Below are 18,454 nucleotides of genomic sequence, written 5' to 3' on the forward strand. Positions count from 1 at the left end.
GCTCAAGATGCATCACTTTCTCCCCAAAAGTGTCACATCAATTAATTTTTTCAGGGAAAAGATCCTGGTGAGCAAAAATATCTTGCAGAGGTCGGCCTTTTTCTTGATGAGGAGGTTTTGACACATTGAGATTCCCTGTCTTAAAGGCAGGAGATCAGCCACAACTCTTCCTAAAGCTGACAGGGAACAGGAGATGGGCAGCAACCCCATTCTGGGTTTGAGTCTGAATTTCAAATGAGTTATTTGTGGTGGTGAACCCTGTCCTCAAAACATGCTCAACCCCTTAGGCAGCTCTTTTAAGCTTTGCACTTTAGGTGCAAATATAGGAGCCCCCGGTGGCGCAGTGGGTTAAACCCCTGTGCCGGCAGGACTGAAGACCAACAGGTTGCAGGTTCGAATCTGGGGAGAGGTGGATGAGCTCCCTCTATCAGCTCCAGCTCCTCATGCAGGGACATGACAGAAGCCTCCCACAAGGATGATAAAACATCAAAATCATCTGGGCGTCCCCTGGGCAACGTCCTTGCAGACGGCCAATTCTCTCACAACAGGATTCTCCTGACACGACCAAAAAAAAGTGCAAATATGTGAATATGCAGATTCAAAATCCTAGAAACCGAAAACTCTTGATATTTGCCTCACCCCCCCCCCCCCCTTCACATCTTCCTGTGATTCTGCAGAGGAAAAAGGAAGTGGGGCAGAAGCCCATTTGCATCAGTCTTGGGTCTCGTCCTAGTTCCATTCAGAACTTTTAGCACAGCTGGTTAATCACCAACAGCAATAGATCATTACCAGTCGGAAGGTTAGCAGTTCGAAGTCCAAGTCAGATTGAGCACTTGACTGTCAGCCCAGCTTACTGTCCACCTAAGCAGTTTGAAAACAGCTGAGCGGTGAGTAGAAAGATTAGGTACCTCTTAAGCGGGGAGGTATTTTACAGCACCACAAAATGCCAGTGATCAAAGAACAAGGAGGAAAAAAGTCTGTGATCAAAGAGCCCGTCATCATAGCGGATGGAGTGACATCACCCTCCTGTGGTCGAAATTGAGCATAACCTCCAGACGCCAAAGCCGGAAAATGGCGATATACCTCTATTTGTTAGTCCTGTATGTCTAAAAAAACAGCATTGAATGTTTGCTGCGTATGTGTGTTCTGTGATCCACCCTAAGTCCCCTTCAGGGTGAGAAGGGGGAAATATAGATGCTGAAAAACTGGTACGGTAAAGATAAAGGTTTTCCACTGATGTTAAGGCCAGTTGTGTCTGACTCTGGGAGTTGGTGCTCATCTCCATTTCTAAGTTGAAGAGCTGGTGTTGTCTGTAGATGCCTCCAAGGTCATGTGGCCACTGGCAAGACTATATGGAGTGCCATTACCTTCCCGCTGGAGTGGTAACTATTGATCTACTCACATTTGCATTCTTTCAAACTGCTAGGTTGACAGAAGCTGGGGCTAACAGCGAGAGCTCACCGCGATTTGAACCTGTGACCTTTCGGTCAGCAAGTTCAGCAGCTCCGCGGTTTAACCTACTGCACCGCTGGAGGCTCCATAATACATACATACATACATACATATATTCTCTTTCTTTTACTCACTGCCCTCCTTTGCTGCCCCATTGACCCCCTTCTTCTTCTCTCTTCCCTGGCTCTGTCCAGGAATCAGCGTCTGGTGGCTGGGGGACTTCCTCTTTGTGGAGAGCGGCCTGGGCGTCCGAGTCAAATCTGACGGGCGCGATACCATCTATGTCACGGTGGGCGCGGACCAGAGAGGGGCCACCCGAGGGCTCTGTGGGGTCTACAATGATGATCCGGCAGGTAAGCCACTCCCTGCAGAACTTGTTTACTTCCTTTCAGCCTCCCTTGAGGAGCAGAGACAGAGGGCCCTTTGGGGAGTGGAAAATTAGACACTTCCACATTTCTCAGTCATTCCTGAGTAAAATTGCATCCTCTGGGTACACTGGGCCATTTTGGGGGTGACACTTGTCTATTATTTTGTGGAGTGGGGGAGATTTTGGGGACGACGACAAGGGGTCATATTTTCTTTCTGCTGCCATATTTCCCTCCTCCCTCTTCATTCTCCTTTTCTGTCCCAGATGACTTCCTACGACTGGGAGGGGACTTGGTGGCTTCGGCCGCTGGCTTCGGCAATTCGTGGCGCGTCCCAGATTCCAGTTCAGTAAGTGTCAAACAGACGATGGGCTACGCATTCCATCAGGGCTGGCCCTAGGTAATTCTCAAGTAGAATCCTAGAATCAAAGAGTTGGAAGAGACCTCCTGGGCCATCCAGCCCAACCCCATTCTGCCAAGAAGCAGGAATATTGCATTCAAATCACCCCTGACAGATGGCCATCCAGCCTCTGCTTAAAAGCTTCCAAAGAAGGAGCCTCCACCACACTCCGGGGCAGAGAGTTCCACTGCTGAACGGCTCTCACAGTCAGGAAGTTCTTCCTAATGTTCTCTTGTAGTTTGAAGCCATTGTTCCACGTCCTAGTCTCCAGGGAAGCACAAAACAAGCTTGCTCCCTCCTCCTCCTCCCTGTGGCTTCCTCTCACATATTGATACATGGCTGTCATGTCTCCTCTCAGCCTTCTCTTCTTCAGGCTAAACATGCCCAGCTCCTTAAGCCGCTCCTCATAGGGCTTGTTCTCCAGACCCTTCTCATTTTAGTCGCCCTCCTCTGGACACATTCCAGCTTGTCAATATCTCTCTTGAATGGTGGTGCCCAGAATTGGACACAATATTCCAGGTGTGGTCTAACCAAAGCAGAATAGAGGGGTAGCATGACTTCCTTAGATCTAGACACTATGCTCCTAAGTGTAAGCTAACAGTATTTTGGTGCCCCCCCCCCTTCCAAACCAATCACTGAAAAAAACCCAACCGAGAAGAACTCCTCTTTCTGCTATGGAATAGTGAAAGTTGTAGTTTGGTGAGAGACCTTTGACAAAACTACAACTCCCAGGGCTGCCAGGGTCAGTGCAAATGGTGCCAAGCTGCCTTCATTCTGCAGTGGTGACAATGCACTTCTGGAGATGCGGAACAAAGATGCGTCCCTGCCATATAAAATACAGATTATCTGCTTTGAAGTGGATTATATGGCAGTGTAGACTCTTATCATCCAGTTCAAAGTGGATATAATGTGAGTCATCTGCTTCGATCATCTGAGTTACATGGCAGTGTAGAAGGATCTGAAATCTTTGTGGAGAGAAAAAGCTGGATATAAATAATCATCATCATAAGAGGAAGGTGCCCCCTCCTCTTCAACTTGGGGGCAGGGTGGAAGCGGGGTTCCTCTTCCTCTCCTTCCCAGATATGGGAGTGGGATTCCAGGAAAAGACCCAAACGGGGGTGCTTTTGTCTGTGCGTAAAAGCAAAGGCACATTTGGCACAGTTGGTGAGGACAAAAAGAAGCGCCTTCCTCCGCTTCGTTGGGGGCGGGAGGTGTGTGCAGAGGGGGATTCCCTTCCTCCTCTTCCTCCTCTTCCTCCTTCACTTCCTCCTCTTCACTTTAGAGGAGGGGGAACGGAGGGGCGAAGTAGGAAAAGATCAAAGAAAGGGTACTTTTGCTCATGCATCAAACAAGGCTCCTTCGGCCGTGCGTAAAAGCAGAGCGCATTTGGCACAGTTTGTAGGGCTGGGCGGTTTCGTTTCGTTAATTCGTAATTCGTTAATAATTCGTTATTTTTTTCAATTACAAAACGATAACGAACCATTCTGGAGCAATTTTTTTAAAAAACGAATTTTTAAACACGTTTTGTAAATGCTTCGTATTTCGTTATTGTATTCGTTTCGTTATTGTTCTGAGGTCGTTTCGTTATTATTTCCACATGTCTGGGGCAAGTTTTTTGTTTAATTAGTGTAAAAAAATTATAATATCACACCAACAGTCAACAACAGAGGGAGAGGGAAGCTTCAGAAGGTTTTGGAGGTTTTTTAGCATATTTCGCGGTTGCATCCGCCATTAACGAATCGATTCGTTATTGTTTCGGAAATCGATTCGTTAATGTTTTGTAATTTTTTTCACATTTACGAAATTTCGTAAATACCGAACTTTTTTAAGGGAAAATTTTGTAATTATTTCGAAACAAAAAAACCCCCCAAATACAAATCGATTTTAGAAACAAATTTTTCCGTTGTTACCCAGGCCTAACAGTTTGACAAGGAAAAGAGGGAAGCGCCTCCTCCCTTTCGATGGGGCGGAAAATGGGGGTTCCTTTCTCTTCCTTCTCCTCCCTTTCCTCCCCACAAAGATGTTGGGAAGGTCTGGGAAAAGATGGAAAAAAGGCGGCGTTGGATATTTATTTATTTTATTTATTTACAGCTTTTCTATTCCGCCCTTCTCCTCACCCCGCAGGGCGGATTACAGTGTACACATATATGGCAAACATTCAATGCCAATTTTGACATACAATATATACAGACATAGACAGAGGCTATTTAACTTTTTCTGGCCGCCAGGGGAGCTGTCGCTTTCATCGTCCATTTGCGACACTGATGGAAGTACTTCCGCATTCCCCGCATGCTTTTTGCTGGAGTCTTTTTTATGGCTTCATAAATTAGTTAATTTAGTCTCCCCACACTTTTTTAAGGTGGTACCTAATTTTCCTACTTGACAGATGCAACTGTCTTTTGGGTTGCAAAGGTCAACAACAGGCTACACAATTGGTTGGAAACCCACTCCAACCTAGGCTGGCTTCGAACTCATGACCTTTTGGTCAGAGTGATCTTACTGCAGCTGACACTCAGCCAGCTGCGCCACAATCCCGGATACATTCTTGCTGTGCGTAAAAGCAAGGTGCAATTCGCTGTGTGTAAAAAAGGCTTCCTTCTTTCTTTTCTTTGGGGAGGAAGCTCCTTCCTCCCCTTCGACTTGGGGGTAGGGTTGGGAGCACCTCAAGAGTGCTCCTCGGGGATTTGCACTATACACAAATGCGTATCTTGCCTATTGCTTCAGCCACCCCTGCATCCCATGATTCCATAGGCTTCTGCCATGGTAGTTCAAGCGGAATCATGGTGCTTTAACTGTGCAATATGAAATGCTTCCCAGAGAGGCAACATACCTGTGTTCCAAATCAGAAAAAGGTCAGAGCAAAGGTCAGTGCAATCATTGTCTTGTGGGGTTCCTCAGGGTTCATTATTGTCTCCCATGTTGTTTAACATCTACATGAAGCCGCTGGGGGAGATCATCCAGAGTTTCGGGGTACGGTGCCATCTGTACGCGGATGATGTCCAACTCTGTCACTCCTTCCCACTTGCTACTAAGGAGGCTGTCCAGGTCCTGAACCGGTGCTTGGCCGCTGCGACAGACTGGATGAGGGCAAACAAATTGAAATTGAATCCAGACAAGACAGAGGTCCTCCTGGTCAGTCGTAAGGTCGAACAGGGCATAGGGTTACAGCCTGTGTTGGATGGGGTCACACTCCCCCTGAAGACGCAGGTTTGCAGCTTGGGTGTGATCCTGGACTCATCGCTGAGCCTGGAACACCAGGTTTCAGCGGTGACCAGGGGAGCATTCGCACAGTTAAAACCTGTATCTTGGGAAGTCTGACTTGGCCAAAGTAGTCATAGAATCATAGAATCAAAGAGTTGGAAGAGACTTCCTGGGCCTTCATCCAGTCCAACCCCATTCTGCCAAGAAGCAGGAATATTGCATTCAAATCACCCCTGACAGATGGCCATCCAGCCTCTGCTTAAATGCTTCCAAAGAAGGAGCCTCCACCACACTCCCTCCGGGGCAGAGAGTTCCACTGCTGAACGGCTCTCACAGTCAGGAAGTTCTTCCTCATGTTCAGATGGAATCTCCTCTCTTGTAGTTTGAAGCCATTGTTCCACTGCGTCCTAGTCTCCAAGGAAGCAGAAAGGAAGCTTGCTCCCTCCTCCTCGCTGTGGCTTCCTCTCACATATTTATACATGGCCCTCATCATATCTCCTCTCAGCCTTCTCTTCTTCAGGCTAAACATGCCCAGTTCCCTAAGCCGCTCCTCATAGGGCTTGTTCTCCAGACCCTTGATCATTTGAGTCACCCTCTTTCTCTGGACACATTCCAGCTTAGAGTCAATATCTCTCTTGAATTGTGGTGCCCAGAATTGGACACAATATTCCAGATGTGGTCTAACCAAGGCAGAATAGAGCATGGGGAGCATTACTTCTTTAGATCTAGACACTAGGCTCCTAAGTGTAAGCTAACAGTATTTTGGTGCCCCCCCCCCCCCCCACCTCCAAACCAATCACTGAAAAAAACCCAACCGAGAAGAACTCCTCTTTCTGCTATGGAATAGTGAAAGTTGTAGTTCGGTGAGAGACCTTTGACAAAACTACAACTCCCAGGGCTGCCAGGGTCAGTGCAAATGGTGCCAAGCTGATTTCATTCTGCAGTGGTGAAGATGCACCTCTGGAGATGCGGAACAAAGATGCGTCCCTGCCATATAAAATCCAGATTATCTGCTTTGAAAAGGATTATATGGCAGTGTAGATTCTTATCATCCAGTTCAAAGTGGATATAACGTGAGTCATCTGCTTTGACCATCTGAGTTACATGACAGTGTAGAAGGATCTGAAATCTTTGTGGAGAGAAAAAGCTGGATATAAATAATCATCATCATAAGAGGAAGGTGCCCCCTCCTCTTCAACTTGGGGGCAGGGTGGAAGCGGGGTTCCTCTTCCTCTCCTTCCCAGATATGGGAGTGGGATTCCAGGAAAAGACCCAAACGGGGGTGCTTTTGTCTGTGCGTAAAAGCAAAGGCACATTTGGCACAGTTGGTGAGGACAAAAAGAAGCGCCTTCCTCCGCTTCGTTGGGGGCGGGAGGTGTGTGCAGAGGGGGATTCCCTTCCTCCTCTTCCTCCTCTTCCTCCTTCACTTCCTCCTCTTCACTTTAGAGGAGGGGGAACGGAGGGGCGAAGTAGGAAAAGATCAAAGAAAGGGTACTTTTGCTCATGCATCAAACAAGGCTCCTTCGGCCGTGCGTAAAAGCAGAGCGCATTTGGCACAGTTTGTAGGGCTGGGCGGTTTCGTTTCGTTAATTCGTAATTCGTTAATAATTCGTTATTTTTTTCAATTACAAAACGATAACGAACCATTCTGGAGCAATTTTTTTTAAAAACGAATTTTTAAACACGTTTTGTAAATGCTTCGTATTTCGTTATTGTATTCGTTTCGTTATTGTTCTGAGGTCGTTTCGTTATTATTTCCACATGTCTGGGGCACGTTTTTTGTTTAATTAGTGTAAAAAAATTATAATATCACACCAACAGTCAACAACAGAGGGAGAGGGAAGCTTCAGAAGGTTTTGGAGGTTTTTTAGCATATTTCGCGGTTGCATCCGCCATTAACGAATCGATTCGTTATTGTTTCGGAAATCGATTCGTTAATGTTTTGTAATTTTTTTCACATTTACGAAATTTCGTAAATACCGAACTTTTTTAAGGGAAAATTTTGTAATTATTTCGAAACAAAAAAACCCCCCAAATACAAATCGATTTTAGAAACAAATTTTTCCGTTGTTACCCAGGCCTAACAGTTTGACAAGGAAAAGAGGGAAGCGCCTCCTCCCTTTCGATGGGGCGGAAAATGGGGGTTCCTTTCTCTTCCTTCTCCTCCCTTTCCTCCCCACAAAGATGTTGGGAAGGTCTGGGAAAAGATGGAAAAAAGGCGGCGTTGGATATTTATTTATTTTATTTATTTACAGCTTTTCTATTCCGCCCTTCTCCTCACCCCGCAGGGCGGATTACAGTGTACACATATATGGCAAACATTCAATGCCAATTTTGACATACAATATATACAGACATAGACAGAGGCTATTTAACTTTTTCTGGCCGCCAGGGGAGCTGTCGCTTTCATCGTCCATTTGCGACACTGATGGAAGTACTTCCGCATTCCCCGCATGCTTTTTGCTGGAGTCTTTTTTATGGCTTCATAAATTAGTTAATTTAGTCTCCCCACACTTTTTTAAGGTGGTACCTAATTTTCGTACTTGACAGATGCAACTGTCTTTTGGGTTGCAAAGGTCAACAACAGGCTACACAATTGGTTGGAAACCCACTCCAACCTAGGCTGGCTTCGAACTCATGACCTTTTGGTCAGAGTGATCTTACTGCAGCTGACACTCAGCCAGCTGCGCCACAATCCCGGATACATTCTTGCTGTGCGTAAAAGCAAGGTGCAATTCGCTGTGTGTAAAAAAGGCTTCCTTCTTTCTTTTCTTTGGGGAGGAAGCTCCTTCCTCCCCTTCGACTTGGGGGTAGGGTTGGGAGCACCTCAAGAGTGCTCCTCGGGGATTTGCACTATACACAAATGCGTATCTTGCCTATTGCTTCAGCCACCCCTGCATCCCATGATTCCATAGGCTTCTGCCATGGTAGTTCAAGCGGAATCATGGTGCTTTAACTGTGCAATATGAAATGCTTCCCAGAGAGGCAACATACCTGTGTTCCAAATCAGAAAAAGGTCAGAGCAAAGGTCAGTGCAATCATTGTCTTGTGGGGTTCCTCAGGGTTCATTATTGTCTCCCATGTTGTTTAACATCTACATGAAGCCGCTGGGGGAGATCATCCAGAGTTTCGGGGTACGGTGCCATCTGTACGCGGATGATGTCCAACTCTGTCACTCCTTCCCACTTGCTACTAAGGAGGCTGTCCAGGTCCTGAACCGGTGCTTGGCCGCTGCGACAGACTGGATGAGGGCAAACAAATTGAAATTGAATCCAGACAAGACAGAGGTCCTCCTGGTCAGTCGTAAGGTCGAACAGGGCATAGGGTTACAGCCTGTGTTGGATGGGGTCACACTCCCCCTGAAGACGCAGGTTTGCAGCTTGGGTGTGATCCTGGACTCATCGCTGAGCCTGGAACACCAGGTTTCAGCGGTGACCAGGGGAGCATTCGCACAGTTAAAACCTGTATCTTGGGAAGTCTGACTTGGCCAAAGTAGTCATAGAATCATAGAATCAAAGAGTTGGAAGAGACTTCCTGGGCCTTCATCCAGTCCAACCCCATTCTGCCAAGAAGCAGGAATATTGCATTCAAATCACCCCTGACAGATGGCCATCCAGCCTCTGCTTAAATGCTTCCAAAGAAGGAGCCTCCACCACACTCCCTCCGGGGCAGAGAGTTCCACTGCTGAACGGCTCTCACAGTCAGGAAGTTCTTCCTCATGTTCAGATGGAATCTCCTCTCTTGTAGTTTGAAGCCATTGTTCCACTGCGTCCTAGTCTCCAAGGAAGCAGAAAGGAAGCTTGCTCCCTCCTCCTCGCTGTGGCTTCCTCTCACATATTTATACATGGCCCTCATCATATCTCCTCTCAGCCTTCTCTTCTTCAGGCTAAACATGCCCAGTTCCCTAAGCCGCTCCTCATAGGGCTTGTTCTCCAGACCCTTGATCATTTGAGTCACCCTCTTTCTCTGGACACATTCCAGCTTAGAGTCAATATCTCTCTTGAATTGTGGTGCCCAGAATTGGACACAATATTCCAGATGTGGTCTAACCAAGGCAGAATAGAGCATGGGGAGCATTACTTCTTTAGATCTAGACACTAGGCTCCTAAGTGTAAGCTAACAGTATTTTGGTGCCCCCCCCCCCCCCCCACCTCCAAACCAATCACTGAAAAAAACCCAACCGAGAAGAACTCCTCTTTCTGCTATGGAATAGTGAAAGTTGTAGTTCGGTGAGAGACCTTTGACAAAACTACAACTCCCAGGGCTGCCAGGGTCAGTGCAAATGGTGCCAAGCTGATTTCATTCTGCAGTGGTGAAGATGCACCTCTGGAGATGCGGAACAAAGATGCGTCCCTGCCATATAAAATCCAGATTATCTGCTTTGAAAAGGATTATATGGCAGTGTAGATTCTTATCATCCAGTTCAAAGTGGATATAACGTGAGTCATCTGCTTTGACCATCTGAGTTACATGACAGTGTAGAAGGATCTGAAATCTTTGTGGAGAGAAAAAGCTGGATATAAATAATCATCATCATAAGAGGAAGGTGCCCCCTCCTCTTCAACTTGGGGGCAGGGTGGAAGCGGGGTTCCTCTTCCTCTCCTTCCCAGATATGGGAGTGGGATTCCAGGAAAAGACCCAAACGGGGGTGCTTTTGTCTGTGCGTAAAAGCAAAGGCACATTTGGCACAGTTGGTGAGGACAAAAAGAAGCGCCTTCCTCCGCTTCGTTGGGGGCGGGAGGTGTGTGCAGAGGGGGATTCCCTTCCTCCTCTTCCTCCTCTTCCTCCTTCACTTCCTCCTCTTCACTTTAGAGGAGGGGGAACGGAGGGGCGAAGTAGGAAAAGATCAAAGAAAGGGTACTTTTGCTCATGCATCAAACAAGGCTCCTTCGGCCGTGCGTAAAAGCAGAGCGCATTTGGCACAGTTTGTAGGGCTGGGCGGTTTCGTTTCGTTAATTCGTAATTCGTTAATAATTCGTTATTTTTTTCAATTACAAAACGATAACGAACCATTCTGGAGCAATTTTTTTTAAAAACGAATTTTTAAACACGTTTTGTAAATGCTTCGTATTTCGTTATTGTATTCGTTTCGTTATTGTTCTGAGGTCGTTTCGTTATTATTTCCACATGTCTGGGGCACGTTTTTTGTTTAATTAGTGTAAAAAAATTATAATATCACACCAACAGTCAACAACAGAGGGAGAGGGAAGCTTCAGAAGGTTTTGGAGGTTTTTTAGCATATTTCGCGGTTGCATCCGCCATTAACGAATCGATTCGTTATTGTTTCGGAAATCGATTCGTTAATGTTTTGTAATTTTTTTCACATTTACGAAATTTCGTAAATACCGAACTTTTTTAAGGGAAAATTTTGTAATTATTTCGAAACAAAAAAACCCCCCAAATACAAATCGATTTTAGAAACAAATTTTTCCGTTGTTACCCAGGCCTAACAGTTTGACAAGGAAAAGAGGGAAGCGCCTCCTCCCTTTCGATGGGGCGGAAAATGGGGGTTCCTTTCTCTTCCTTCTCCTCCCTTTCCTCCCCACAAAGATGTTGGGAAGGTCTGGGAAAAGATGGAAAAAAGGCGGCGTTGAATATTTATTTATTTTATTTATTTACAGCTTTTCTATTCCGCCCTTCTCCTCACCCCGCAGGGGACTCAGGGCGGATTACAGTGTACACATATATGGCAAACATTCAATGCCAATTTTGACATACAATATATACAGACATAGACAGAGGCTATTTAACTTTTTCTGGCCGCCAGGGGAGCTGTCGCTTTCATCGTCCATTTGCGACACTGATGGAAGTACTTCCGCATTCCCCGCATGCTTTTTGCTGGAGTGCTTGCTGGAGTCTTTTTTATGGCCTCATAAATTAGTTAATTTAGCCTCCCCACACTTTAAAGTGGTACCTAATTTTCCTACTTGACAGATGCAACTGTCTTTCGGGTTGCAAAGGTCAACAACAGGCTACACAATTGGTTGGAAACCCACTCCAACCCAGGCTCGAACTCATGACCTTTTGGTCAGAGTGATCTTACTGCAGTTGACACTCAGCCAGCTGTGCCACAATCCCGGATACATTCTTGCTGTGCATAAAAGCAAGGTGCAATTCACTGTGCGTAAAAGGCTTCCTTCTTTCTTTTCTTTGGGGAGGAAGCTCCTTCCTCCCCTTCGACTTGGGGGTAGGGTTGGGAGCACCTCAAGAGTGCTCCTGGGGGGATTTGCGCTATACACAAATGCGTATCTTGCCTATTGCTTCAGCCGCCACTGCATCCCATGATTCCATAGGCCTCTGCTATGGTAGTTCAAGCGGAATCATGGTGCTTTAACTGTGCAATATGAAATGCTTCCCAGAGGAGCAGCATACCTGTGTTCCAAATCAGAAAAACGTCAGAGCAAGGGATCTTGGGGGGCACATGGGGTCCCAGGGGTGCATGTTGGGAAGGTCTGGGAAAAGACGGCGTTGGATACTTTCTTGCTGTGTGTAAAAGCAAGGTGCAATTTGCTCCTCGGGGATTTGCGCTATACACAAATGCGTATCTTGCCTATTGCTTCAGCCGCCCCTGCATCCCATGATTCCATAGGCTTCTGCCATGGTAGTTCAAGCAGAATCACGGTGCTTTAACTGTGCAATATAAAATGTTTCCCAGAGAGGCAGCATACCTGTTTTTCAAATCAGAAAAAGTCAATGCAAGGGATCTTGGGGGGCACATGGGACCTGGACTGGAAGGAAGGTGCTGCTATGCCAACCCTTGTTGCAGTCCAACCTTGCAAAGCCAGCACTTGTTTTCCTGTTTGGACCCCAGGGTCCTGAGACAGGACCAAATGACCCAGGATCCTACAGATTCTCCCCTTTTTCCTGCTGCAGAGCCCCTGTGAAGATGCGGCAGAGGAAGCACATAGCTGCCATGCACCGTTGGTGGGACACACAACTCAGCAGGAGGCGGCATCCATTTGCCAACAGTTGATGACCAGCCCCTTTAGCCAATGCCACTCAGAGGTGAGCTGCTTGCCCTTTCCCCATTCCCGCTGCCTCCCCTTGTCCTTGCACAAGCCCACCCTCTGCTGAGGCTGTCTATAATGACTCCTGCCACCCCTGCCAGGTGGACCCCAGTGGCTTCTACGACACCTGCATGTACACCCACTGCAGCCAATCAGGAGAAGGTGCCATCTGCGAGACCTTTGCCAGCTATGCCCGGGAGTGCGCCCAGCACAGCGTCCTGGTCAGCTGGAGGCGCCCCGGGTTCTGTGGTAAGGAGGCCGAGGGAGAACCATGGGAATCATATCTTTTTCTGGAACCCCAAGGGTTATCCAGACCACCACCTCTGCCAGGCAACACACAACTCGAGCACTCCTGACAGATAGCCATCCAGCCCCTGTGCAAAGATGGAGAGCCCACCACCCCCTGAGGCAGTTCTTTCCACTGTAAAGAGGTATACAGTTCTTATAGTCAAGATGTTCCTACAAAAGTTTGGGTGGAATTTCTTGTGCTGCCTTGGAGCAGCAGGAAACAAGCTGGTTCCATCTCCAGATATTGATTCTGACCTTTATCCTGTCATTTCTTCTTCATGGTCTCTGTGAAATTGCACATGTGGGTTTTTCAAAATGCGTGAAGCACTTCATAACTCTCTACTCCAGTGCTTCTCAACCTTTGGGTCTCTTCCCAGGTGTTTTGGCTTCCAACTTCCAGAAATACCAGCCAGTTTACCAGATGTTATGATTTGTGAAAGGTCAAAACATCTGGGCATCCTCAGGTTGAGAACCACTGCTCTAGAAGCTCTTAAAGTGAAATGTTTTGGTAGTAGCCCCACCCACTCTCCCTGAGAGAGGAACTCATATGGATGAAGTTCAGTAGTAATTTTTTTATTGATTAGCCCTTAGGCCATATCACAATAAAAAAACAGAACAACAAGGCCATATGGATGAAGTTCACAGATGACCACTCAAAGAAACACAGTTAAAGGTTTAGAAACCCATTCTTCTCTGTCATCTCTTCTCCAAGATAAACCTATCTAACTCACTTGCTCATTCCTCCTAAGTCTTCTTCGTTGCCCTTCTCTAGACATTTTTCAGTGTGTTCAGACAGTCTGACCATTCTTTATTTGAGATACTCAAAATTCTCCAATTGGCTAAGGGAAGTGTACCTGGAAGGCCAGTTGGGCTGAGTGAAGGGTCTCCAGAGTGTTGTGTGGTTTCCGGGCTGTATGGCCGTGTTCTAGCAGCATTTTCTCCTGATGTTTCACTACATCTGTGGCTGGCATCTTTAAAGATCCTCTGAAGATGCCAGCCACAGATGCAGGTGAAACATCAGGAGAAAATGCTGCTAGAACACAGCCATACGGCCCCGAAACCACACAACACCCCAGTGATTCCAACCATGAAAGCCTTCAACAATACATTGAAGAGTCTCCCATGTAGACCTGAGACTCCTGGCAGGTCCTCCTTGGAAGATGTGCCTCATCCCCAAAACACCTGAGCAGAGGTATCTCCTCCATTGGGGGAGCCTTGGACAGGACAGGTGTCCTCATGCTCCTCCCGTCCTTCCCTCTGGACAGAGAAGTCCTGTGGCCAAGGCCAGCACTACTCGGACTGTGTCTCCTCATGTCCTGCCAGCTGTGCAGCGGTGGGCACCACAGAGGAGGGCCACTGCCGGGAGGAGTGCGTGAGTGGCTGCGAGTGCCCGCCGGGACTCTACCTGGAGCAGGGTACCTGCATCCCCCAGAGCCAGTGCCCCTGCTTCCACCGGCGCCAGAAGTATGCCCCAGGAGAGACCCTCCAGCAGCACTGCAACCAGTGGTGAGTCACAGCATTTGGGGAAAGAGCCCAAGGACCACCCAGCCCAGCCCCAAAACACTCCTGAAGAGCACTCATCCAACCTCCCTTGGATCTGTTGAGACCCCTGGATCCAGAGAAGATGCCCAGAGTTGAGTGTGATGAGAGCCCCTCTGGGGATTGGTTACAGGGACTCTCTCCAAGCATCCTTACATAAGAGGGACCAAGCTTTAGTCCTCAACAAGGACGTAGAAAGGCAGATGTGTTTGCTAGGGAAATTGCTAAATGGTTTGTTGCTTTTGAGAACGGTGTTAGTGAAAAGCTCTGGGATTTCTGTCATGGAGTCGTGCTATCCTTCTGCTCGCAGCACCTGCCGAGGCGGCCAGTGGCTCTGCTCCCACAACCCGTGCGCCGGGGAGTGTGCCCTCCTTGGTCACTCGCACTTCCTGACCTTTGACCGCAAGCGCTACTCCTTCCAAGGGGCCTGCGAGTACATCCTGGTGCAGGTAAGGGCCCTTTGACACAGGCAGTGGCCCTCACCTTGGGTTTCAATGGGGAAGTGTTTCCTCTTCCAGGCTCCAGTGGCAACAGGTGGCATCCAGGTCAAGGCGGAGCAGAGCACTTGCTCTGGGTTTCAGTCTAAGCATTAAATGGTGATGGCAAAGTGCTGATCTCCAATTCGACCTCACCTGATGCCCCCTGTTACTAAATGAGGGGCACAAGAAGCAGGAAGGGGCAGATCCCCTTCGTAGGATTCCCACCCCAAATGCTCTTGCTCCCTGGGGTTTTTTCCTGCAGGATTTTGTTGATGGGAAAATTGAGATCACGGCTGAAAAGGAGGCGTGTGGGAATCTGGGATCCGTCTACTGCCTCCAGGCACTGAGAATCACTGTGCAGAAGGTCTCTGCCCGGCTGTCCTCCTCAGGTGAGAGGTGGAAGAAGGAGCGGGATGGAATTCAGGGAACCTTCTGCAGGTGGAGCTCAAGGATGTCAGGGAGTGGCATGGCTGGGAATGCCTCCCACTGCCTTCACACTACACATCCCACTTGGAGCAGGGCTGCAGTTCTGTTTATCAATGTGAGACCCACAGGGATACTCCCTTTGCCAAAGGAGCGGGTCCCACACACCACCAAGACCAGTAAAGGCTTCTGCAAAAGGGTGAAGTGGGGATGGGTATTCATGCATGGCATAGATATGGGAGGCAGGGTGTTTGGAGCTGGAGTTGACTGCTAATCTAAGTTGGTCCTGTGCCTCTAAACCCAGCAAATGCGGAAGGTTGACTGTATCAGATTTTCCTCCTCCTTGGCAGAGGGTTGGACTGAGTGGCCCATGAATCATAGAATCATAGAATCAAAGAGTTGGAAGAGACCTCCTGGGCCATCCAGTCCAACCCCATTCTGCCAAGAAGCAGGAATATTGCATTCAAATCACCCCTGACAGATGGCCATCCAGCCCCTGTTTAAAAGCTTCCAAAGAAGGAGCCTCCACCACACTCCGGGGCAGAGAGTTCCACTGTTGAACGGCTCTCACAGTCAGGAAGTTCTTCCTCATGTTCAGATGGAATCTCCTTTCTTGTAGTTTGAAGGCATTGTTCCGCGTCCTAGTCTCCAACTCAGCGATTCTATGATTCTATGATAAACAATGAAGCACAAGATCTATCCCAGAGGAAGCTTCACGGCCCATTTGTTGACAGCCCCCAACAATCCCAAGAAAGTGATTCTACCTCAACTATCCCATACTAAATTTAGAGGAGTGGTTCCCAACCTTTTTTTGACCAGGGACCACTTTGACCAGCGACCACTTGACCAGGGACCACTCTCCAACATCAGTACCAAAAGGATTACGAATCAGTTTTGGGTCAACTTTAGATTTGGTTTGGTGATTTGGGGTGCTGATTCAGAAAATTGCATTGGATAGACCACATCAGCTCTAGTTTCTGAAACAGAACATATGCCATCTGCTTGCCCACTGAAAACCATGTTTAACCATCTAGAGCTGATGTGGTCTATCCAAGTGGGCAGTGCTGGTCAGCAACAAGGAAGGAATGGCAGGCAGTGCATAAGGAGCGGAAGTAAAATTAAATAAATAAATAAATAAAGGGGAACAAGGCTCGCTGACCAGATTTTCGTCCTCGTGGCCCACTTTTGGTCCGCGGCCTACAGGTTAAGAACCACTGTTTTAGAGATTCCAGTGGCAGATTTATGGGTTTAACCCAGCCGCCCTGGGACAGGCCACATAAGGGGCATGGACCACGCCGTTCTGAGCCTCGTCCCATTTCCCCCTCTTTCTGACTTCAAGGAGAGATATTGGTGAATGGCCAGGAGGTCACCCTCCCTTTCGCCAGTGCTGACCTGAGCATCCGAAGGGCATCTTCCTCCTTCCTGCTTCTCCAGACCTTTGGGGCCCATGTCCTTTGGGGCCTGGACTCCCCAGCTGCCTACATCACTCTGCAGCCCACCTTCGCCAACAAGGTGAGCATAAAATGCAGTGACCTGTTTGCCCTACTTTGCCCTACTGCCTACATCACTCTGCAGCCCACCTTCGCCAACAAGGTGAGCATAAAATGCAGTGACCTGTTTGCCCTACTTTGTTTGATGATATATTTGTAGGATAGGGATTCACCCTACGGAGGACCAGGACCCATAAGTCAGGCGTGGGTAAACTTCAGCCCTTCAGGTGTTCTGGACTTCAACTCCCAAAATTCCTAACAACCAGTAGGCTATTAACCAGTAGGCTATTAACCAAAACATCTGGAGGGCCCAAGTTTGTCCATGCCTGCCCTAGGACATGAGGCATCCGCCCACCTTTTTTGGCAGGGAGCACAAGGGAGTGCACTCCCCCAATGTTTCCTGGGAGTCCAATATGGCTGCTTCTCCTCCCAAGATTCCCCCAACCTTCTCTGCATTTTACCTGTCCACTCCATCCTCCAGGTGCGAGGCCTTTGCGGCACCTACAACTGGAACCAGCAGGATGAATTCACCACTCCGGAGGGAGACATCGAGCCCAGCCCTGCTGCCTTCGCCCACAAGTTCCGGGTGTCTCATGATTGCCCCTCTTCGGCCACGTTGATCTTTGACACCTGTGACACCTATGTTCAGCAGAGGGAGTTTGCAGAGGCCGCTTGCGCCGCCCTCCATGGCGCTCCCTTTCAGGTGAGAAAGGACAGAAGTGTTGCACATTGGGGCTGGGTGTCGCAACTCAGGGTAGTTGTCACCTTGCTTAAGACACCACCACACACCAAGGCTGTAGGTTTTGTAGTTTATTGAGAAAAAGCAAAAGCAAAACAGAGAAATAAAGATGTAAAAGTTCAATAGGCAAAACAGAGTCTTAAATGCAAAGTTCCCAAGATCCAAAGGCAAATAGCATGAAGCATAATCCTTTAGCAATGGTCAAACAAGAGTCCATGGTAGACAGGTAACATCAGGATCAAAATCTCAAAGAAGCCAAAAGCATTCCGCAAAGGCCCAGGTGATTCCATAGAAGTTAACCAGGAAAGAGCAACATTGGACTGACAGAAAATGTCTGTTGGCTATATCATTAAATAAGCTTCCCTGACATGAACGCATTGCGTTGACCTTTGGCTTCACGTTTGCTGGCAAGACGTGTGCTTCTGTGAACTCTTAACTGTAAACGATCCTGTCTACTCATTATCTTCAAGGCTAGACAACTCATTATCTCAGCCCAGCTGGGCCTGATCACCCTGGGAACCAAAAGGAGTCTCCACCTGCAGTTGTGGAGTTTCACTATTTTTATCTAAAGGCACATTCTTTTCTCCGGGGAACAGACTTGTTGTTTCTTCCTCAGAAGCCACACTATCGACCACTTCTGGAACATGTACAGAAATCTGTAACCCATCAGCCTCCTCGTCATCCTGCAGAAAGTCAGACTCAGAAGGCCCAGCAGGCCCAGCATAAGGCCCAGACAGTTCAGTCTCAGACTCAGGCTCAGACTGAGCCACAACACTGGGGTTGGCACCTTTGAACCCATAAACACACCAATGTTCTTTAATGAGCAAAGCAGTTTATTGAAGATTAATATAGCAATAGTAAAAAAAAAAAAGAAGTTAAAAGCATTCAAACAAGAAATAAGGAACTGTCCACAAAATAATCAGTTGAGCAATGCAATGATATCCAGTCGGAATCCAAGTCAGGAAACAGAATAGTCCCAAAACCCAATAAACAAATCCACAGGAATAAAGTCTTTCAGTTCCAGAAGGTTGCAAAGTCCAAAGTCCCTTGAAGAAACAGGAGTGCACTTGA

The 18,454-nt window shown here is 47.7% G+C and overlaps 1 protein-coding gene across 1 annotated transcript in view; it reads left to right on the forward strand.

The window, feature by feature from the left end:
- LOC132779722 (SCO-spondin-like) overlaps positions 1-18,454 on the forward strand; it is a 165,375-nt gene that overhangs the window by 13,295 nt on the left and 133,626 nt on the right. The window contains exons 7-15 of the mRNA XM_067470583.1: positions 1,647-1,805; positions 2,084-2,166; positions 12,292-12,423; positions 12,527-12,674; positions 13,979-14,219; positions 14,563-14,701; positions 14,994-15,120; positions 16,494-16,666; positions 17,126-17,347. Coding sequence (XP_067326684.1) covers positions 1,647-1,805; positions 2,084-2,166; positions 12,292-12,423; positions 12,527-12,674; positions 13,979-14,219; positions 14,563-14,701; positions 14,994-15,120; positions 16,494-16,666; positions 17,126-17,347 — 1,424 coding nt within the window. The remainder of the gene's footprint in view (positions 1-1,646; positions 1,806-2,083; positions 2,167-12,291; positions 12,424-12,526; positions 12,675-13,978; positions 14,220-14,562; positions 14,702-14,993; positions 15,121-16,493; positions 16,667-17,125; positions 17,348-18,454) is intronic.

This window comes from Anolis sagrei, chromosome 6 (assembly GCF_037176765.1).
Source record: "Anolis sagrei isolate rAnoSag1 chromosome 6, rAnoSag1.mat, whole genome shotgun sequence".
Lineage (NCBI taxonomy): Eukaryota > Metazoa > Chordata > Lepidosauria > Squamata > Dactyloidae > Anolis > Anolis sagrei.